At 38.5% G+C, this 23,643-nt stretch overlaps 1 protein-coding gene across 2 annotated transcripts; it reads left to right on the forward strand.

The window, feature by feature from the left end:
* The first annotated feature begins 3,753 nt into the window (after nucleotides 1-3,753).
* tfr1b (transferrin receptor 1b) lies at nucleotides 3,754-23,107 on the forward strand. Of its 2 annotated transcripts, none has more exons than XM_033638360.2 (19): nucleotides 3,754-3,849; nucleotides 6,413-6,481; nucleotides 6,926-7,127; nucleotides 9,506-9,704; nucleotides 12,764-12,901; nucleotides 15,073-15,157; nucleotides 15,297-15,419; nucleotides 15,521-15,616; nucleotides 15,756-15,895; nucleotides 17,875-18,038; nucleotides 18,135-18,254; nucleotides 18,960-19,045; nucleotides 19,130-19,193; nucleotides 19,289-19,356; nucleotides 19,436-19,500; nucleotides 20,709-20,799; nucleotides 21,412-21,639; nucleotides 21,797-21,946; nucleotides 22,756-23,107. In XM_033638360.2, the coding sequence occupies exons 2-19, from the start codon at nucleotides 6,449-6,451 to the stop codon at nucleotides 22,966-22,968; spliced, it is 2,265 nt and encodes a 754-aa protein (XP_033494251.1). In that variant the 5' UTR covers nucleotides 3,754-3,849; nucleotides 6,413-6,448; the 3' UTR covers nucleotides 22,969-23,107. The 2 variants fall into 2 exon arrangements, with proteins under 2 accessions (XP_033494251.1, XP_033494252.1); XM_033638361.2 differs by having other exon boundaries at nucleotides 3,765-3,849; nucleotides 6,444-6,481.
* Nucleotides 23,108-23,643: the final 536 nt, after the last annotated feature.

The raw sequence follows: 23,643 nt of genomic DNA on the forward strand, positions 1-23,643 counted from the left end.
ACAAAAAAAGGTCTGGAAATCTCCAAAAATGTTGTTAAAATACCTGCTTTTGTTGGTCTTGAATAGTGGTCACCTAGGCAGGGGCATTGCAGTGGCAGAAAGGTGGGACTGATAACCCAGGGCCCCACTGGGATTGGGGCCCTTGAAAAGCTTGGAATGAAAACTTTGGTTTTAGTTTGCACTTTTTAATTTCTAAGCAATTAAAGAGACACTTACCGTTCTGGAAATTGTATGCTTTTCTTTGTTTAGGTTAAAATAAAAGAGAGATAAAAACTCATAATTATACCATTCTCATATGGTTCTCAGAAAACTCCAACCAATCATTGCATTCGGACCGAAAATTTCGAGCGATGGCGAAGACTGATTCAGCTTCATCCTGAGCTAAAAAGGGACGAGATGGTCGCAGAGTTTCTGCTGGACAGGTATTTTTAGTTTGCCTCTAATGCAACATTGCTAACGGTTAGTCTACTGTAGCCTAACGTTGCCTGAGCCTATTATCTTCCTTGTTTGTTGCCAGTCACCAGTACTAGCTAACGTTAGCATTTACATTATATTATAAAACTCATCAGTCATCACTGACCCCGGATTTCAAAACACCGCGGTTGCGTTTGACTGTGCAGGACAGGTAACATTATGTTTAGTTTGCTTCTAATGTAACATATAACGTTATATGACAACACAGCATCCAGTTGCTAATGGCTAATGTTAGCCTACTGTAGCGTAGCCTCTGAAACATTAACGTTATCTTCCTTGTGTGTTTCCACTTACTAGTAACATTAATGCTACTATCTAACGTTAGCACTGTAACCTTATTCTAAAACTCATCAGTCATCACTGACTCAGGTTGAGTTTTAAAACTCCGGGGTTGCATTTGTAATGTTACACTGGCACTCCTCTATCTATCTAACGTTACCTTGCCAACGCCTGCGTCTATAGACGTAATGAGGACGTAATGGAGGAGGGGGGAGTAGGCCTTTGGAGGGAGGTGGAGTTGCAGGAGGAGGAGGATGGGACTTTGGAGGGTGGCTGGAATTGAAGAGTAGCTTTAATGCTATAACTACATTAAAAGTGGCTAAATATATCAGTTGAAAGCCTGAACTTTGTATCAAAAACTGTGGAAGCTCTCTGAGGCACTTCACATCCACGAAAGGCGCAAAATAATTTAGTTGGCCCCTGCACTAGGACTTTCCTCTAAACACAGCTAAAGTGGAGTGACTGCGTACGTTGCTGGTTAACCATGGTAGAAACGCCCACAGAAATGCACAAGTCAAGCTAGTTTTATTCTGGCAAGTGGGCTGGGAGTGCAGGTAAAAAGATGCAAGAGTAAGAGTGAATGATATCATCAGCCAAAAGGGATTTAACACTGTGTACCAGAGACACATACTGAGGAATTTAAGATGTCAAGGCATCAACAGCTCACGTGATTATTATCTGCAACTGAATAAACTGCAATGTCAGGATTAAAAAGTTTGTTGGAGCTTGCCATGCATTATATAGACATTTTGTTTTAGGTAACAGTTTGTAGATTATTTCCATGTGGTTTTTTTTTGTTTTGGTTTTTTGATGATTTTACATTAAATTAACATATTTTTTATCATAAACTTGCCAACCCTCCCTAAGTAGCGGGGATTATTTTGGAGAGACTTAAAAAACACTTTATCCAAAAGAATCAAAGTTCAGTGTTATCAGCTTTAAGGTGTGTTTTTCCTAACCCCTGAGAAACTTCATAAATGGTCCCCTGTCATTCCAGATACATGTGTGAAGTGTTTGACTGAGGGGGGTACTTTAATTCATTGTGTTTGGGACTGTCCTAAGTTGGTAGCTTTTTGGAAAATGGTTGTCCGCACTCTAAGTAAAATCATTGGTATCCAGGTACCCTGCTTAGCAAAACTTTGTATTTTAGGGATATATCCAGATAACTTTTCTTTTAACTCTAAGTGTAAGACTCTCATAAACTTTGGCCTCCTGCAGGCCAGGAGGATGGTTGCCCTATCATGGAGAGAGACTGAAGTATCTTCTAAACAGTCCTGGATCAGAGAGATGGTAATGTGTGTTACATTAGAAAAGCTAACCTATGTAACTAGAGGTAAAGCGCAAGAATTTGAAGAGGTGTGGGCACCTTTAATGGACTTTCTCAGGCAACAGTGAATACTTATTTGTAAAGCTGTTGAGTGTGACAGGTTTTTTTTTTTTTTTTTTTTTTGCTTTTGTGTGTGTATGCAGTGAGGTCAGTTTGTATCTCATTGTGCAGTTAGTGTGGTACGTGTTGATGTGTTCTGTATATATCTATTGAAAATCAATAAAAAACATTGTTAAAAAAAAAAGGTGTGTTTTTCCTAGTAGTTTAGGTGGTTCCGTGTCAGTGGAGCAGCAAAAATGAATCACGCCCTTAAAAATATGTCAATGTCATATCTGTTTAAAACCACAGAGTAATCTCTGTGCAGCGGTGGTGCCATTGCAGTGTCTTTGTTGTGTCATTCATATGCGTTGGTTTACAGGAGTAATCCATGTATTCCCCTCACCACATGAAAGCAGCGAGAATAAACACATCTTGTACTATTACATTTTACATAGCAAGTAAATAATAAAACATGTAGTACAACATTGAATTTTAAAGGAAAAATACTTGGCAATGAAACACAGATTCTCAAGCTGGCTTTAAGTTGCTCTTAAAAAACACTATTTAAATAAATGTAAGTGACTTTCCAGCACTGCTGGTCCAGTTAATAGGGAATAAGCAGTGGTGAAGAAGTATTCAGAGCAAGTAAATGTAGTAATACCACAAGATAAAAACATTTCATTGCAAGTAAAAGTCCTGCATACACAACTGAAAGTATCAGGAAAATATACTTAAAGTTTCAAAGTAAAACGCCTAGTTTTTTTAAGTTAAGTTTTTTAAGTTTTTAAATTTGGATTTTTTCTTTTTTTTTATTGCTGTTGTTGCTCCCTGTAAAGCCTCTGAGTATCCTGAAAAGCACTATATAAATCCAATGCATTATTATTATCAATATTATTATTATTGTGTATTTGATGCTGTTTTATATTATATACATTAGCCTAATTTTCTGTTTTTTTTGTTGTTTGTCAAGCAGTTAAAAATGCTCTAGGAAGGAATGTATGTGTAGTAATACCACATTATAAAAACATTTTATTATAAGTAAAAGTCCTGCATTTAAAATCCGACTTATGGGAAAATATACTTCAAATATTGAAGTAAAAGGAGGCTTACTAAAAAAAAAGAAAAAAGAAAAAGAAAAAAGGTGTACTTTGATGGTGTTTTATAGGCTATTACATACACAAGGCTAAATTTCTAAAACAGTAATAAGGGTGTTTTGTTTTTTGTATAAATCAATAGTGAAAAATGCTCTGGAAATAAGCATCTGCCTTCCAAGTTGTTGCACTAAAATGATGAAAAATTAAACTTAATTAAAAACATTCTGGAATATTCTTACATGCACCAGCAAACATCTGGAGCAAAATGAGGCTTTATGGACAAGGGGGTAAGCAGGTTTGTGCACTGAACAACACCTCATATTTAATAAAATACCATAACATTTAAATGTACAATCTTATTCTGCAAATAATTTTCAGGTCTAAAATGAATGTAGTGAAGTAAAAAGCACAACATTTATCTCTGAATCCTGTAGAGTGGACTTAAAAAGTGTCATTAAATGTAGGTAATGTACAAGAGCATCAATATTGAAGTGCTTGAGTCACTGTTCTTTCACCTTTAAGGATGTGTACGTGACTCTTTGGGAGATGACGTAACGCGGAAGTGGCACGACCCTATAAGGACACGGCTGAGCAACGCTCCGGCAAGAAGACGCGGGTAGTCTCAGCGGTGATAAGGTGAGATTACTGACATTAACAGATATTTTATTCATTTATTACACATACAGTAAGCTAGTTGTTGACCTGCAGTGCCTTTTACGCGACGCTTTCCCTCAACTGACAAGATAGGGAGGACACGAAACATGCAGCTAACTAGCTTACTCACAAATGATGCTACTAATGTCACCTGTGCTCTCTGCATGTTACTTAATGTTTCTTTTGTAAATTCATGTCAGGCTACAGTTAATAATCCAGAAAAATGTATTGTCTTTAATATGAAAGCCTTGTTTTTGTTTTTCTTTGTTATGCAAGCGTGACAAGTAAGTATGGAGGAGTATTCTTGCAACACCAAAAAACACTAAATTATCTCCTGTGAAAATAAAAATTAAGATGCGGTGAGACATGGAAAAATGTCTAAATGTGTCCAGATGAAAACCTTCCTTATAGAGGAAGAGTTGACATGTGGAGACATGGCATGATGCAACCTTATGTGGCCACTCCTCAACGGTTTCTGTACAGTCTGTTTGCACTAGTACACTGTATTTTCATTTGATTTGAATACTAGTAGGTTATGTTCATAAGCAAATGAGTGAGTAGGTGTTCACTAGATATAATTGAGAGTTAAAGTAATAATGATATATAAAGAAAACCATGCAATATGAATGTTTTTCTAAAATATGCTTATTGAAACGTTGTGTCTGGAGCTGGCAGGATGAGCTGATTAATTGGCAGATAATTAATTAACAATCAAGGACATTGCTGCATCTAAAATGTGATATTTTGTTGATTTTCCTTTATCTTACATGACAATAAACTTTTTCACTGTTTATGATCTATTGCCATATTTGGCTATATCAATTTATTACAGGTATTTTCCACCATGTTCTGTTTTAATAAAAGAAATGACTGACCAATTTATCTGGACAAAGATTAATCAGATATGAAAACTTTTATTTTAGTTGTGTTTAAGACATGCACTGAGTGGGACATTCCACAGTTGAAAGGGAAACTTGAACACGGCTTTAACAAGATGACCATTAAATAATTAGACAAAAAATAACATGTTTTGATTCATGATCAATTGAGCAATCATCAGTCAATAAATATTTGCACATTCTCACTTGTCAGAATCTGATAATTTGCTGCTTTTTTGTGTCTTATATCATTCTGAAGAGAACATATTGAGGATAGGACAAAATTAGATGTTTGAAGATGTCTCTTTGGGCTCTTGGAAATTGTTATGGACATTTTAAACTATTTCCTGACATTTTTTGAGGATATGATCAATTGAATACATTTGTGGGCTGCTGTAGAGATAACATCGACAAGGAAGTGCTCAGATCCTGTGGAGCAGGCCGCCCAAAAACATTCCCTTGAGTCTTGTTAAAGCCATTACTGAGCTTATCTGGCTCTGGTGATGTCCTTTCAGTTGTGGTTTTCGTGTCTGTCAATATGGACACAAGCCCATGAAGGGCTGCACGTACGCAAAAATAAATAATTGCAATTATTTTGACAGATATTGTGACATGAGCTGCATTTTAAGTGAGAGTGGTAATTTTTTGCAAATTATTTACTCTGGGAGAAATATGAAAAAATGATGCTAATAATGCCTCCCTTCCCTTACATCTGAAATATGATTTATAGACAGGGACACCTCTATAGCACCACAATACTTTATCAGTGGTATGCTGTGACACATTTTACCTTTTTATTAAAAAACTGCAGCTCCTGCAATTTAGATATTGCACTTGGCCATATGTGCAGCCCGAGCCCCTTCTGCCATTTTTATGTTTCCATCAGTAAATGATTACACGAAACATGCATACACTGAATGTTATCTTCACAATAGCAGTAGCCATTTCCTGCTTCAACTCAGTAATGAGGATGTGGTGTGATTTAACTGGTAAGCTTGGTTCATGTTGCGACAGTTCCCTTGTGTAAGGAAGGAAGAAGACCTACCTGAAAGCACAGGAGGAAGTGTCAGTTAAGCTTAAGCGCTGACTGACGCCTCGGTGTAGTCTGTGTCTGACATGTTTGTAAGAGAAACAAAGGTATCGCTGTAGTGATGTGGAAACAATTCCCAGTCTGTTTTCTGTGTAGTATCTGTCTCGTGTTTTGCAAGTATGTGTGTAAAGTGAAGGTCAAACCAGTTCTCGGATGTTGTGACATTAACAATTTTGCATTGAGACAGAAAGGACAATCAATACAGCGTTCATCTGATTCCCCAACTATTCATTAGACAAATGACAAAGATCCAGATCAGTTAACAAGAGCCTGAAATGATGTTGACCTGCAGCAACATAATATATCTTATATAGCTGTGACAGAAAATAATAGGCAAGAAACAGACTTAATACTGTGTATAAAATCATATTTGTGATGCTGTGTGTCCTCGGGATGTGTCTGTGAACAACAGCCAGCCTGTTTACAGGGAAAACACTGTCCATGACCTGCTGTAACCTTCAATGTTCATCTGACTTGGAATCTGCCTCACCTCACGTCCCCTTCTTTCCCCGCCCCTCCCTCCCTTTTTCCTTTTGTCTCTGCATCTGCGTTCCTAATTTGCCACTCACACACTCAGCTTCTTCCACTGTCTGTCTTTGGAACAACAGCAACAATGGATCGAGTGAGGGCTGCGTTTAACAGCGTGGTGAGTGTGTGTTACTTATATAAAGTTTTTTTTTGTTGAATGTTTGTATTATTTTTGTATCTAAAGTAAACCGGTTACATAGATGATAATATAATATATAATAATAACAATGAATGTTGTTTTTTTATATAGCACCTTAAACAGACAAAAAAATTCACAAAGTGCTCCACAAAATACAATAAAATAATCAATCGATAAAACATGTAAATCAGTAAAAACTGAAAAGCATAAAAAGAAAATCAAAGAAAAGACCATAAAACACAGAGTAAATACAGGCTACTGAGGACCCAAAATGCAATGCATTGTCCATAACACAGCAATTGTCAACCAGTTTTTAATAATTAGACCCTTGTTACCACTTGGCCACCCGTCCTCCTGTGCAGCTGCGGGATCAGGAACACATTGCGCTCATAGTTTTCTCTTTTATCTTATCTCCCTCTCTAGACTAAAAGTGAGCGCTACAGCAGGTTTACTCTGCAGCCGGCGGAGGATGGAGAAAGACACGTTGAAGTCAAACTGTCAGATGATGCCACAGAGGTGGAGGACCAGGCAGGGGGATCTCCCAGCTTCAGGCCAGCACCTCCGCGTAACAGCCGGAGGATAGTTTGTTACCTGGCCCTGGGGACCGTGCTGATATTTGTCACCGGTAGGCCACCCTTGTCCTTGTCATCCAGGGATCCTTGAAATCCTGGAAAGTTTCTGAATTTGAGATTTTAAAAGTAGACATAAGTAGAAATGTGTCATGAAAATGCTTGAATTTGTATATTTTGTGCAAGAATAGAAAGTTCGTTTGATGCTTTTTTTAGCTTAACATTAATACATACGGTCTTTTTAATTGGCAGTGAGCTTGTGTAAAGCCTGCTTGTTGTCATTTTAAAGGTGTTTCCACAGTAAATAACCATGACCCATGCTGTGCAGGTCCTTGAAAAGTCACTGAATTTGTTATTTACCAAGGTGTGGTAACCCTGTATCTCTCAAGTTGTTTTTATGTCAACATGCTTATCTTTTTTTGTCTGTTTCCTAAATGCTTCAATATTTGAGCTGAAACTAAGATCATCTCTTTTGACTAATCTGCCATTTTATATTTTGGATGCGTTAAATCTATGAACTATCAGAATATAGCTGAAAATGCCCTTAACAATTTTTCTGATTCCAAGTTGCTGTTTACAAATGTCTTGTTTCCCCTGACCATCCAAACCCAAAAATATTTAGTTTACTGTTATAGAAGACAGAACATTTTAATGTTTGCTTTAAAAAAAAAAAAAAAAAAAAAAAACGTATCACAATGACTACAGGTTTTACCAAAGAAATGAGAAACCGTGGCGGAATTAATGCAAACAAATCATCATTTAAAACCAGTCTTGGTAACTTGACTCGATTTTTAGACCAATAATGCTCATAAAAGATTTATTCCATGAACATGACAAAGAGGAAGTTGCACCTTATTTAGCTGTAAATTTAGAGACAAAGTGTAAGATAATTTGAATGCCTCTGTGTCTATAGCCCTTTTTAGATCGGAATTGTGCAAATTTGCAGGAAAGCCCAATCAGTCTTTTTTCAGCATTGGCAGTATAAAGCCCAAATTGGGGATTGCGGCAAAATGTCGCCTACCTACTTTTGTTTATATAGAATGCGCCTTTTTCGGGGCAATGGGGGGCGTGAGCAAGTAACAAAACGTGTAGCTCAGTGTGTGACGTAAACAGTGATGTGGGAGGGAAGCCGCGGCTAGTCAGTCCTTCGGTGATTCTCTCATAAGTCGGCCCGTTCTTCACCGTCCCCGTCATTTGACGGTTAATGGCCTCTTCGTTTGCGAGGACAAGGAGGGCGTGCAATTCCTTGTCTCCTCAGTTGCTCATCTTTACTGTAGTGACTGTCAGGTTTGCGTTTCCCTCTTGCTACTAGCTGCTTGCCAACAGCCCCTCCTGTTGCAGAAGGCCGCCTCGGTCTGTTTAAACTGAAAGGGTTTCGCCAATATGACTACCCTACGAGGCGGAAAATTGGGCGCCTCGGATCAACTCACCATTCCGCCTCTGTCTAAACAGTTGCAGCTTGCCGGCAAAATGGCCCAACATTCGCGGAAAATCTGGTAGTGTAAAAGGGGCTTGTGCCTCAATTAAAGCTTGTCATCACTCTACTGGACCAATAACACAATAACATGTCCTGACGGATAATGTTGTCACAACCAGAATAGTTTGAGAACCATGGTTATAAGTTAAGTATAATAATTTCTGGGTACTCTGCGGAACCCTGGGGCTGTATTCACAAAGATATCTAGTACAGTTGCTGCTAGTTTCGAAAGTCTAAGAAAATTCTTAGAATTATGATGTTTCCAGAGGATTTCCCCTCCCAGTAAATGCTAGATAAAGATAAACACTTGATAAAGGTTGAAAGTTATTCACACAGCATCTTAGCCCTTAAGAGAGCTCCTAAGGTGGAAAACTGTTAGGACATGGGAGGAGGACTTTAAAGGACTTAAGAGTGTCTTAAGCAGATGAGAAAATGTCAAAGAGACAAAGAGGTAGGAGATATATTCTCCAAACGCTGGATGGCTGGAAAAATGCAACAGTGCAGCAGTGATGATTTGGGTCTGTCTCAACTGTCCATCAGCAGAGTGATCATGCTAACAATGGCGACACGTATTTAGTCTCATAGGGATGCAATTAATTTCATATCCACTGGGGGTGCACACCTTGTAGGCTCACAAATTGGTCCACCAATCACACCTTTTAAAAGATACTTAGCAACAGGGTCAACCACACCTAGGACTCCTTACTAGGGATATTTAGGTAAAGGTATGACCTCTGAGAGTATTCTCGGATTGTTTCTAAGGAAACCAGTGCAAAGGTTTAAGACCTTGGGTGATGCAGTCCACTATCTAGTCTAATATCTAGTCTTAATGTGTTTACCAGTACAGCTAGCATGCTGCTCGAAAACTTTTATTTTATACCTTTTTTTTTTTTTTTAATTTTAATTTTTTTTTTTTTTTTTACCAGTTTCTGTGTCTTTGTGTTGTTTGTCCTCTAGGCTACGTGCTCGGTTACCTCAGCCATCATGGGACTCGGGTGGAGCAGGTAACGTGTGACACAGAGCTGGAAACAGAAGATCCGCAGGACACAATGTCAGCTGTTGTTGCACCAGCTCCAGACGCACAGATGGACTGGAAGGATGTCACCCAGCTCCTCGCGCAGAAACTCACCAGCAAGGCCTTCAAAAAAACTCTGAGGTACACTGTTCATGTGCACACCTTTTTAAACCACACTCAATTTTATATTGTCATACAGAAGGTGAAGCCATAAGGTAATACACCTTACCATACAAACACCCAGCAACCTAATAAACCTCCTGCCAGTCCATTAATGTGTAAATAATCCCAGTGTGAAAGAATAAGAACAGTCCTCCCAAAGTAAATCTAATGTTATCTGAATGAACTGGGTGAGAGGGATCAGAGAACATTTTATTTTTAGAGTACTACGCTGCAGACAGCCAGAGAATACAAACGAGACAGAGGAAGGTTACAAAGAGTGTGATTATGTAAGGATAATATTCACCAAGTTTTGGATGGATGGATGACGCAGATTCTGACCCAAAGAAGCACCCACAGCCGAGTGAGAGGTCTCTCAAATATCAGACATGTTTGAAATTAAATTGCATGGTTCAGACTTACAGTAGCAGATATTTATCTCTTTATAATTTCAGCTTTAAGCCAGAGCTGGGCATTATGGTCACATAGGTAAAATCTTAGACTTGGAGGCTTCAAGACGATTTATGATGTGAATATCTCTCTCTGCAAAATGCAGCAAAGCTCGTACATGAGTGAAACATCTTAAATTAGGTCACCATGTTTAAAGGTGGTTAGCAAGAGTGCACCACCATTGTTTCACATTTACAAAAAAAAAAACCCCAAAACAGTCAGTACGGGATGTTCTGGCTGAGGAGAGCACTCATACCCACTTTAATAATCAGTTTCAGCACAGAGAGGAGAAATGTCTGCTCAGTAATTTATCTCTTCTGGGTGTTTGTGTTTTTATGACATTTAATTGGTCTCTTTATTTATGCAATAGGTTTAGGTGACAGTAAGTTCCTTTACAGACAATATTGCTTGAGAGACACACATTTAAGTTTAAGTATCTGTGGACTGGAGACGCAGGTGCCATTTTGTGTCCTTTTCTTTTTAATGTATACATGGATGACTTGTCACAGCAGTTAAGTGCATGTAATGCAGGGTGTGTAGTCTGCAATATTTTAATAAATCATCTTATGTATGCAGATGATTTGGTAATCTGGCCCACAACAGCTTTTGAAGATTTGCTTAAACTACGGTGCTGATTTTGACATCAAATATAATGCCAATAAGAGCAACATCATGATTGTCAGAAGTAAAGAAGAATTGTCAATGATTTATCTGATGTTAATGATGTCCACAGACAGTGTTACAAGTTGTACACGCAAATTCTGCATGTGTTCAGTTGATATGAAGATTGCTCTTTTTAGCGCAACATGCAGAGACTTAATGTGGCCTATACTGATGGCATGAGACTGTTTCTTAAACTTGCACGGTGGTGTAGCGCCAGCCAAATGTCTGTAAATGTTGGTGTGCCTACCCGCCCCGCCCTGCCTTAATACAAATTTATATATATATCAAAATAAGTACAGGCTCCTTGTCTTGGAAAATAGTACCATCCAGGTCTTGGCCAGCCTTGAGCTGAGCTCAGATAGGTTTTCAATAACAAGCATAACTACCCTCGTACAGTCTTGCCACTGTGACTGTTATGTTTATATTTTGTTGCCTTTGCAGAAGCCCTCTTGATTAAGGGTTGATTAGAAGTAATTAACCAGCTCCTGATTGTGGCTGGAGTTGATGGCAGACTTGTGTATTTTGTTGGATAGTGAGTTTTAAGATGGGAGTGGAGATTTGTGGTGTTTCCGTCCTTAGTCCTGACTTGTTAATCGCACAGCACAGAAATTACATTGTTCATTGTTGACTCTCCAAATACACACACTTGTATTTGGAGAGTCAAATACAAGTGCGTGTATTTGGAGAGTCAACAAATACACGCACTTGTATTCTTTTTGCCAAAGAGAACAGACGTCTTTCCTGCTTGAGTTAGGGCTACGTGGGTAATTCATACACCGTCGGATGTGTGCTAGCTTGGTACTTTTTCTTGATACACTTGAACAGTGCTGTGAAGCTTGGAGAAAACAAGTGAAACCTGAAAGGGACTGAATATAGTGCCAAATTCACAACAGACGTTGCATCATCATATTCTGTTATCGTAGACACGTGAGGACCATTATCGTGGCCAACCAATATCGTGTTGAATGATAATCTTGTATTATTGCCTGAGCCTTGTGTGCCACCACAAATGGGAAGTCACACACTGTCACTGTTTGATAGAAAAAACAATTAGAAGTGTGTTTCCTCTCAGGCTCATAAGACTTTTTAAAACATGCTTTGCCACCAAGCAGTCTGCAGATGGATCACAGGAAAGGTTGTCTATGGTTCTGCACATTCAAGTTGGAAAGTAACAATAGACAATTTTGTACAGCAGGAACTTTTTTTTACTTCCAAAAGCAGAGTTTTGAAAACCCCCATTTTTACAAGAACTAAGAGCTAAGAACACTCACAGCTCTGCGAGGGCTGTTTTCAGGGACTTTTTCAGCTCCTTTCGTTTCCTTTTCATTTCAGAATACATGTAGGTACTCTCCCAGCAAAACAGGAAACTTGAGTGATTTAGATGTCCAATGATTGGTCAAACACATGAACCAGTGGAGCACCAGCTACCACCATTTTTACAAAGCCGTTAGCTGTGTAAACAACAGACAACACAAAACACAAACAACAGCTCGTAATGAAAAAAATGAATGAAATAAAATGGACTAAAGGCCCGACAGTGAAGTCCAGGCTTTACTGAGCACATATAAGACTGGGAAAATACACTGCAATTTTGCTGGTGGTGCAAAAGCAAATGATAAAAAAGCCATTGAAGGAAGGACAGTATGTTGTTTTTGGAGGAGCTCTCCAGTGAGAAGTTTCTCTCAGGAAGTCCCCAGAACGGTTTGGTCCAAAAACACCTAAAATTTCCTGGAAATTAGTTCAGCAGTGTGGGAGGTGTGTGTCATTTTGAAATGGAGTTTCTCATAACATGCATATACATAAACATACTGACCTTTAAAATAAAGCCCTGCATGCGTTATGATTCCGCTGTGTTTTTCCTCAAAAGTGTTTGACGTGCGCATGTTTGAGTCATTTCAGACAACTAAAAATTTTGTTTCTTCCTGCAGTGACTTTGATCGTCCCAGCCGTTTTGCAGGAAGTGATGGAGATACGAGTCTGGGAAACCGCATCTTTGATGAATTCCAGAAACTGGAGATGGATCCCTGGACTGACATCCACTACGTTCAGCTGCAGACACCAGACAGGTCGATGCAACACATTATCTCTACTGCTATGATACATTAACTAGGCTTGATTATTTTATTTGAGGAATACGTCTTTAAAACTGTCAAGATTTGGCATTTGGATATGAAATATAAATCACCATCCTAAGTTCTAAGATTAATTGTTTTTTTTTTTTTGGCCTGTTGGAAGTGCTGTAATTCAAAGTCAATGGGAGGGTTTATGCATATTCATGATTTGCTGATTAGGTGGTTTATTTGTTCATCGGTGGAATTTTTTATTTTTATTTTTTTTCAATTTCATTTCGCATATCTCGATTAATAATCGCACAGTCACGTGAGCTTTTGTCACACTGTTTCCAGTAGGTTTTGGCCCTGAGTTTATTAGTCCGTATGACTGTTGTTGATGGTGCTGTCCTGTTATCCTCTGATTGTAAAAGACATGATCTACAATGAGTTATTTTACAAGTCTGTCATTTTCTAACAATTTCCTCAGACATTTTCTATAAAATTACTATTTAATTTGCTATTGATTGCAAGAATAGGCATAACTATAGACGCAAGGATAGGCATAACTATAGACACAGAGACATTAGTGTAAAGTATAAATAACAAATGAGAACAAACCAATCAATCAACATCAAGAAACCAGAATAAAGTTTCCACTAAATAGTAAACAAATATTAACCTGACTGTAAGTGAACCAGATAATTCTTTCCAGGATATTTCCTAGGCAATAATTAGCAGAATATTGGGAATTTATGGACCAGGACCTCGTTTACCAAAAGCATTTGAAGGCTAACATGATCTTAAAATCCATCTTGCAAATTTTTCTTTTTTCGTGAGCTTTTATTTTTTTATTTTTTTATTTTTCCGACTGTTGAGGCCTAAAATGTCTGATTTCTCAGCAGCTTTTTTTTTTAAAAAAAAACTGCAATACAGGTTGCAATATTTTTAGGTGTCTTTTGCACAGAAATTGCAAAAAATAGCTGGCACTTTTATTTATTCAAAATCAAAGGCAGTTTGCTCCAGTGAGAATAAAACTACACTGTTTGGTTCATGATTTATGCTACACTTATGTTACCACTTACCAGTATTTAATATAACTCACCATGGCTCTTTCAGCGTGTGCATTAGATCTTGACACAACAGTCTCTGTCATGGTGATTTATCTTGTTTGTTGTCCACATGTTTTAGCCATTCTCTGGGTGCGTCTTGCGGTAGAAAAGAGTTTATCAGCTTGTGTCGTTGGTGCTTCACCACAAGCCTGAACATGGTGCAAAAGCAGTTTAGCCCCATGTTTTTTTTTTTGTTTTTTGTTTTTTTTTCCCCCCGAAAAATCAGGGCATTGTCTTTGCTTTGTATGATCTTTAGCAGTAATTTTTTTTTTTTGTAAATAAGAGATGTTCATATCGTACATATCTGCATCGTCATGACCAGATATAAATAAGTGAGTTTAGTGATGTTGTGCAGGGGACTGCTCATGCAGAATTTATGGGGAAAGGTTGAATTAGTATTAATTGTTGCCATCGCAACATCCTGGAGGGGCTGATGTATGACAGGTGTTTCTTAAAAGCATCATAACTCAAGACAATTTAAAAATTGATGGTTGATTAATGAGTATCTTCTGCCCGCATGTAGGAGGAAGAAGAGCATCTTAAACTCTTGAACCTACAATTGTTTGGGGGATTTTGTGCAATTTTAAGTTTAATTTTATAAATGATTTCCTGATTTTTTTATTTTTAGGCTCTGTATTTTCTTTTCTTTTTATTTATGTTTGTCTCCACTGCAGCTAAATTAAATTTACTTTTAGTCTTGCTTAAACCCAGGAACATGAAATATCAAAGGCTTCCCTCTACACATGAATCTTTTATGTATAAAACATTTTTTGTCATAAAACATTCATGCTTTGTGATGCATGTATTTAATATATAATCTAAAGCACAAATTACAGACGCTTTAATATGTAAACTAAATTAATTTGAGTTACTTTTGTCAAGAAGCTTCCAATAGTGTGCGCTTGCACTCGCTCTGAAGTTCTGCTTCAGGAAATGTATTTCAGAGCTTTCATAGTAACTATCTCAGAAAACTTTTAAGATCGATGATTATCAAAGAACAGAGCCCTGCAAAATAAAGTGTTGCAAAAAACACCAAAAACAAATGAAACTATAACAAGTTTTTGTCTTTACCTGCAGCAAGCGTCCAAACCGGGTCGTTTTTGGTTCAGATAACTTTGCGCCTAAAGGGTATCTGGCCTACAGTGCTACTGGGAAAGTTGAGGTGAGTTGATAGAGTCACACTTTCATGACTAAAAAGTTTGTTTAAGTTTACTTTAATTCAAAGTCTTTAAAGCCCAGTAAACTGAGATTTGTTGCTTTCAGCTGTTTAATGTAGCGGCCTGTCTGACTTATGTTCGTAGGGTAAGCTGGTGTATGGCAACTACGGCCGTCAGGAGGATCTGGATGATCTGCAAAAGATGGACATTGAGATGAAAGATAGTGTGTTGCTGCTCCGAGCTGGAAACATCACTTTTGCAGAGCAGGTGACGACTGATTTCACGCCTTCATGTGCCTCATATGCAGCACTTGAGTTTTTCAGGAATTTCATTAAGAGCTTGTCTTGTCTTTGATTGTGTCTCTCCAGGTGAATAATGCTGCCAAGAAGGGTGCTGCTGCTGTTTTAATCTACCCTGACCGTCAAGATTTCGACTATGTTGCAGACACAGCACTCTATGGGCATGTAAGTTCATGTTATATTTATATTACTTTTGTAGCGTGTTGTTAAATGCTGATGAATCAAGTAGCCAGTGAAGTCTCACTTTGAAACCACTTATTACAGCATCATAATGTGTCTTGATTTCGTGTGTGTCCACATTCAGGTCCATCTGGGTTCAGGCGACCCTTACACCCCTGGATTCCCCTCCTTCAACCACACCCAGTTCCCTCCAACGAAATCGTCCGGACTCCCAAAAATCCCAGCACAGACTATCAATGCCAACATGGCTTCAGCTCTTCTAAAGTGAGGACACAAATACACAGACAGACACACTAATGTCTGCCATAAACTAGAGGACTCTGAAAATACTGTAAAAGACTTAAGTTTGATACCCTCTTGCGAAGACTGGGGATCTTGCAGGGTCACTATTTCCAAGAAAACATCTAGATTTCTTTGGAGATTATTTCCCATCCTGCTCTGGGTGGAAAATGTTATGCCAAACTCCCTTTAAGAAATATGACATATTAACAATTCCCTACATATTTGTGTGCAAACTTTACATTTTGGATTTTGTCCCCTTACTTGGCCACCACCCTCCATTGGTTAGCTGTGTTATTTAAGTGGGAGGAGACCATGAGAATGAGAGGTGAACCATTTCAAAAATTAAAGACTTCTCAGTAATGTGATTGCTGGTTGGTCCACAACTCCACCAGTTTCTTGTTTTTTTTTTCCGGAGGATGTAGAACCTGTTCACGTTCTAGCTCATCCCCAGAGTCCCTTCCATGTTTACTCTTTACCCGGTGTGCTGCTTCTTGTTTGATGCTAGAGGAGGTTCACCTATTGATTGTTGACAATTTATGTCATTGATCTTCAGTGTTTGGATGAGCCAGGACTGAAAGTTTACAACAAAGTGGATCCTGTTTGATTTTATTGAAACATCAAGACGAGAAAAACACTGCTCAGACTACTGAGTTTTATGATCATCTTACACCAAATTATTGAGATCATGGGAGCGTGCACCAACTGTAGCAAAACTCTTGTGATTTTATTCCAACATAGTGAAATCACTTTAAAAGTTGTTTGGTATAGGGCTGGTGTAAGTTGGAACATCATTTCACGAGTTGGTTAAACACAGGACGTCTAGAACATAGGAATCTGGAGATTGGTTGAAGATGTACGGTTGTCAGTAGGGCTGCACGATATCATTTAAACATCGCCATCACAAATGCGATCGCAGGACATGCGATGTTTTCTCTTTTTTTAGAACATGTAAACTTTTGTTTTGCTTCACAAAAGCAGCTCTGAAGATGCTCTTTGCTCCACTCACCTAATCACCTAAAAAGCATCAGCAGATGGCAGGAGCTACATTTGAAGTACCGTACACAAACATACAAGCCACTGAATCCTCCACAACAGGTTCCTACAAATGTTTCACAATAAAAGCCTATTTAGAAAATGGAGGGATTCTCTCAGCAGAGGTTATAAGGGGCTTTTAATTTGAAACAAGTTCAGGAAGTGTTGAGTTTGAAATGACGGCGCCATGCATTAACTTTATCAAGGCAACGGGAGCGGATAAAAAGTAAAAATATAAAGATACAGAGGGATTAATAAATAACAGTTCTTTTATAATGTAGTCTGTTTCAAATGAAGCTGGTAGCCTCTGCAGTTGGTGAGTAAAAGCCACTATTTTTAAAATTTTCTTAGTTTAAGTCATCTGGTGAAAATTCTTGTATTTTTTAATATTGAAATATATATTGCAAAAAAAAAGTTTTTTCCAATATCGTGCAGCCCTAGTAGTCAGTGTTTTTAAAAAGAAATGTGAGTATATCAGTTGTAATTTATCTCTTAAATGAATGGCATGTGAGATTCAGGGGGATTTATTGCCATCTAGTGGTGAGGATTGCAGATTGCAACCTGCTAAAACTTTTCCTAGTTAGAAGTCTGTGTGTCCATTGTTTAGCAGGTTTTAACCTTAACCTAGAGCCGATTTATCCACAGAGGTGTCATCCTTTTCAAAATAAATGGACCAGGTGATTAAACTGGTAAAAAACATACTCCCTATTCTAAGGTGACGAAAACATGAGGATTCTAATTTCCACGTGATTATACACATTTGTTTTGGTAAAGTTTTCCTTTGTAATATTTTTCACTCCAAAGACTCAACTGTGGGCACAGCAATGTCTGTTTTTCTGGTGGTTTTCCTTTTCCATCTTAAATAAATTTGTATAAATAAAGTTGCTAAATGATGATTGAAACTGCATTGAACTCTCCATCTTCTCTAGGAACATCGGAGGTCCTGTAGCTGGTGACAAATTTAAAGGCGCCCTCCTGTCAGTGGATTACAGATTGGGAGGCAGCAAGAACATCTCTGTTGAGGTGAACAACGTGCTGGTCAACAGGGAGATCCACAATGTGTTTGGAGTCATCAAAGGATTCACTGATCCTGGTACCTTTCTCTCCCCTCTAATCATCCACAGTGGGATTATTTGTTTAATATCACTGTACATCTAAGAAAGTTTTGTGTCTGTTTGTGAATCTGCAGATCGCTACCTTGTACTGGGAGCTCAGAGAGACGCCTGGGGTAAAGGTTACGCCAAAGCCACCGTTGGGACCTCCGTGCTGATTGAGCTGGCCAGGGCTTTTCACGAGATGGTGGAGAAAGGTGACAAGTACAACACATTGTTTACAAGACACAATACAAGAAAGAGAAGCAGTGATAAATGGGGACGTGACTCCATTTTTCCTTTGTTAAGAGCTAAAACCAAAGACATTGTGTGTTCTTCACCGTTGTAGTTTGTAGCAACTGTCCAAGGAAAAGCTATTGTATTATTGTATTTGATTTATGATTGATTAAGTCTTTAGCAGTCTGAGTCAGTCAAATCAAGTTGATATCTTTCAAATGATTTCCTTTTTAGTACAAAACTTCCTCTCTCTGTTACTATCCCCCCACCGCAGTGCCGAAACTCTGTCTAGGAAAACAAAAGAGGGAGTTTTATAATGAGCTGACTAACCTAAAAAATCCTAAAAACTAGGATTTTAATAGCCTGTATTAAAAGGAATATCTAGTCTTCATATGTTCACCTGACTTTGAAATATTGTAAATACTTGCAAGTTTTTTTCACTCAACAATCTCCACCGATATCAGAAACTTGCAGGAGAAAAAAACCCAAAACAACAAATGCTGACCAATGACAATTCTGGTGGTATCTTAGTAGCTGCCGTAGCTCTGATGAGTAGTAACATTTTGAAAGAGGAACACATCAGCTACAGTTTAACCTCAGAGCCATGTTGTAACTCCTCAATGCAGAAGTATAAATGAAGCTTCATCATCACAGTGTTCTCATTTGTGTGTTTTCTCTTTCCTCAGATGGGTTCAGGCCCAGGAGAAGCCTGGTGTTTGCAAGCTGGAGTGCTGGAGAGTATGGAAGTGTTGGCGCCACCGAGTGGTTGGAGGTAAGAACTAAATTACTTTGATCTAGACGTATTAAAAAGAGAGCTGTATGTAATGTTCTTCAGTATGTCTGTGTTTGTTTTTAGGGTTATATGTCTAATATTGACAAACGTGTTATTACCTACATAAACCTGGATGGATTGGTCCTGGGTAAGTACAGCACACACCCGCAGTACGTCTTAAATTTTAAGTTTTTTTTGTTTTTTTTAGTGATTGTAAGCTGACTGAGTGTATCTTTTCACAAGGTCGAGGAAGCTTTATGGCTTCAGCAAGTCCGCTGCTCTACAGTCTCATTGAGAGCACGATGAAAGAGGTAACAACATCCCACCCAATGCTGATCCAGTTTTATACAAACCAGTCGTGTCTGTATTAATTAAGCTTTGTCCATGCAGGTGAAGAGTCCAGTTGGTACTGGAACTGTGTACGATATGGTGGGAAAAACCAGCTGGACCAAAACGTAAGTAGATAATCAGTATGTAAGGACAGGTTTTCAGTCAGTCAGCCAGCCAGAAGATAAAGTAGACTACTGTAACTATTAGGCTTGGGCTGTTTCTTTTTGCATGCCTTCCTGATATTTCACCAGGGTATACGGCATATAATGGTATTTCCCCAGTGGTTTTAACTGGGAGATGTGCTCAAGAGGCAAGTTTGCTTTGCTCTACAAGCTATGTGAGCATTTTTGGTCTGAGAAATGAAAAAAAATCACTCATAAAATCATACTTCAAACTTAGTTCTTCATACTTAATCATACTTCATTCGCCAAGAGCGTCTTGTTTAGTCACTGTGTCAACAATCACCAGCTCTGGTTTGGTTGAAATAACCCTAAAGTTACTACGTTAGATGTGACAATAATGCTGGCTTTACATGTTTTTCCCATCTGTCTCTCTCTGCCATTGCTGGCGGTCTTTTACTAGTTCTTTACTTATCCCCACCAGTCACAGTCATCAGGTCTGTTGGCTCTGCGATCTGTTCCACCAGTAGAGACTGACCCCTGGTGGCACTTGCTGTGCACTACAATGCAGCACCTCAATAAAGCATCTCCATATCAGTTTAATAGAAAGAGGAGAGTCTGTATTTTGACCATATTGAAAATCATACTGTGGGGATTCCTGAGTACCCTGGTATATTGTGATGTCATCCAGGCCTCGTAACTATTTCACTAATTTTGTCAGAACAGTTTTAATGTTCTTTCGAAATGAAACTCATCAAATACTGTTATTAACAGCAACATAAATTTGAAAGCCACAGAAATGTACGTTTGGATATTGTTTGAAAATACTAATACAGATGCCTTTTAATTTGAAAAATTTAAATACTTTTTTTTTTCAATATGTAAAAGCCTTTGTTCTGTTTAACAGAAAAAAGCCAAAACTCTCAAATGTTAATTTGACAAAGACAAGAGCTGTGCTTAAATAAAATGAAATCTAAAATTGGCACATTGATTTAAATCAGAACAATCTGATATAAGAGAAAGTAAACAGGGTCACACATTTTACCTGGCATTCTCTGCTAGTTTGCCACACTCAGTTCAACAGTCATGTTTAGGTAGAAAGAAAAAAAATATTGAGGTTTTATCCCCAGCACTACAGCCTACAATCTTTTGCTGTAGAAATGAGCAGCTGCTAGACCTAGCGGTACAATAACTTAACATTACGGTGTTTGCAGACTGAGGCCGATGTCAATAGACGACCCCGCCTATCCCTTCCTGGCCTTCTCTGGAATTCCCTCCATCTCTTTCCACTTCATCTCTCCCAACGTGAGTCTTGATATTAAATAAACAAAGCAGATATTTACTGTTAAGAATGATCTGTGTTCACATTTACCCACAACAAATATTAATGGGAATGTTTACATGTACACAACCCTTCTGTTAGTAGAGATAATCACATGGTAGGTGTAGTAGAGATTTTAAATGGTTGTCATTTTTAAACAAACATAATGCCACTGTTTCTGTTACTCAGCTTAAATTGCCAACTAATTTCATATATTTTTTTTAATATTAATTTTGATTCCAGCTTCTTCAATGTGAATATATTCTGCTGTCTGTACTCCTCTGTAGCAGTAAAGTGAATATCTATGGGTTGTGGACAAAACAAGACATTTGATGGCGTCATCTTGGATTTTAGAAATCTGATTGACCTTTTTTTTTTTTTTTTTTTTTTTTCATTTTCTGGCAATGTTTAGACAAGACAAACTGATTAATGGAGAAAATAATTAACAGATCAATTGACAATGAAAATAATCATTAGTTGAAGCCCTTCTGATCACAGAAAAGCTGGCTAATAAACAAAATTGTGTTGTATGATTGCAGTTCACTGACATTTGCTATTTTTTTTAATGTTAATCGTGTTTGTGTATGTGTCCAAAGGATTTGACCTATGATTACTATGGCACCAACCTGGACAACATGGATCACCTCAATTACAAAACAAACCAGCGCACCAGTGAAATGGTGGCCGTGGCGGCACAGTTTGCCGGCCAGATGGCTATGCGGCTAGTCCACGACCACCTGCTCAACCTGGATATAGGTCGATACAGCGGCATCCTCACCAAGGCTGTGTTCCAGGTCTACAAACACGTCAATCAGCTCTCACAGGTCGGCCTCTCTGACTGTCTCACACCTTTTTATGCTGTTGTTTGGTTCCTTTCCTGAAGGAGGCTATGGATTATGTTGAAATCTAGCTGTGAAGACCAGAATGATTGTTCATAGTATTGTCTTTATGTTGATGTTAATTGGTCTTTTTGTATTGCAGTCTGGTCAGCTGAAGGAAGTCGATCCCAACTGGCTGAACCGTGCACGCGGCTCCTTCCAACGTGCTGCAAGCGGCATCAAGAATGACATCATCAACACTGACTTGAATGACAAGGAGGCCTGTCGGATCCTCAACGACAGGATTATGAGTGTAAGACACACACTGTGACACCTCTGCTGTATCTAAAATGTTAATTGAATTCAATCTTTAAAGGCAGAATTTATTAGCATATAACAAAATTGGCAACATTTGCAATTTAATTTAGAAGTCAGACCAATGAAGCCATCACCCAAGGCATTTTGTATTTTGGTGGTTTGTTTGTTAGTCAGTCCCATTCTCTTAAACGCAATATCGCAAGTTTCCTCAAATTTTGGCACAAACGTCCACTTTGACTTAATGATGAACTGATAAAAATTTGTTGGTCAAAGCTCACTGTGACCCCACAAAACATGGTTTTTTTTGCCAGAACTCAAGAATTTATACATTAATTATGACAAAATTTCTACAAATGATGAAGTGATGACATTGTTTATCCAAAAAGTCAACTTCATTGTGACAGCATATAATGTTCTGCAAAAACACAAGTAGACACAAACAAAAGTAGAAAAAACATTTGAAACAGTGTTCAGAACAGTCTGAAGCCTGAGGTGTTTGCTCACAGGGATTATTTTTTACATACATTTACCTCATTGTTTAAAAATTGGGCCATGTTTGATATGAACATCTGACATTTTAACATTGTATATATGACAGAATACTAGGAAAGGCATAATGGGTGCCCTTTAAAGAATGCTGGTTTAGCATGATCAAAGTCCGCCCTCAATGATTCTGATTGGTTTATGAAATTAAAACATCCTAAAACATTTCTTTGTTTGTGTCATGTATGATCCTGAGCTCAGTCAGACATCAGTAAAAATGGAAGTGCAAGGTTTATTATAGTCGTTTTTATGTTGTTCCAGGTTGAGCACGGCCTCCTCTCTCCATACGTGTCCCCCGTTGAGACTCCCTTCCGTCACCTCCTGCTGGGTCGGGGCTCCCACACTTTGGCATCCATCGCCACAGCCACCGATCCGGATCATCTCCACACTCAGCTGGCTCTCGCCACCTGGAACCTGCAGGGCTGTGCCCACGCCATGGTGGGAAACATCTGGGACATCGATGAAGCCATCTAAAGAAGGAGGGCCGAGAGTTGTGAGGTGTTGAGTGTGTGTGTTGTTCAAGATGAAATCTGAGGTAGAGCAGAGGGAGGAGCTCCAATATCAGCACTTAAGCACAAGCTGTCAATCAGAAGTTTAAGCCTCACCCTTTAAAAACAGGATCCTTATCAGTTTTATGGGGGGGGGGGGGGGGGGGGGGAATTAGAGTCTTACAAACATCACAAATGTCCAGGAGGAGACAGAAAAGTACAGATCACATTCTTAAAAGCTGTGAACCATCATCAGATACTTGAAGAAATATTAAAGCTACTGACAGACCTGCCTCCTCTCCTCCTGGCTCCACATAGAACCAGTCAAAATCTTTGCTGTTACCTCTCGCCATCAAAACACTGAGAAACCTTATTTGTACTTAAGTTTTTTTATCAGTGGCAGTGCCCACTATAAATATATTGTTTGTCTTTTTATACGACGTTATCGGAAGCAGTGCCTTCCATAATTATGACGGTTATACTGTCGAATCCTCCGGCAGCATCTGCTACACAAATGTCTCCTCAACTGTTGCTGACAAAATGGAGCCCCTGATAAAGTTACATTTAGTTATTATGGCCTTCATTTCTTTGTCTTTCTGTGGAGGTTTTTCTAAAATGATTTCATGAGAAAGTGGTGTACATCAGTGGTTATTCACATAGC

The sequence above is a fragment of the Epinephelus lanceolatus genome, chromosome 20 (genome assembly GCF_041903045.1).
Source record: "Epinephelus lanceolatus isolate andai-2023 chromosome 20, ASM4190304v1, whole genome shotgun sequence".
In the NCBI taxonomy this organism is placed as follows: Eukaryota; Metazoa; Chordata; class Actinopteri; order Perciformes; family Serranidae; genus Epinephelus; species Epinephelus lanceolatus.

What these genes read in the sequence shown, in the direction of transcription:
- tfr1b (XM_033638360.2), top strand. Translation starts at nt 6,449, where the DNA reads ATGGATCGAGTGAGGGCTGCGTTTAACAGCGTG. An exon ending in ACACAGCACTCTATGGGCAT is followed by an intron (nt 15,617 to 15,755) that starts GTAAGTTCATGT and finishes GTCCACATTCAG; the next exon opens with GTCCATCTGGGTTCAGGCGA. An exon ending in TCCACTTCATCTCTCCCAAC is followed by an intron (nt 20,800 to 21,411) that starts GTGAGTCTTGAT and finishes ATGTGTCCAAAG; the next exon opens with GATTTGACCTATGATTACTA.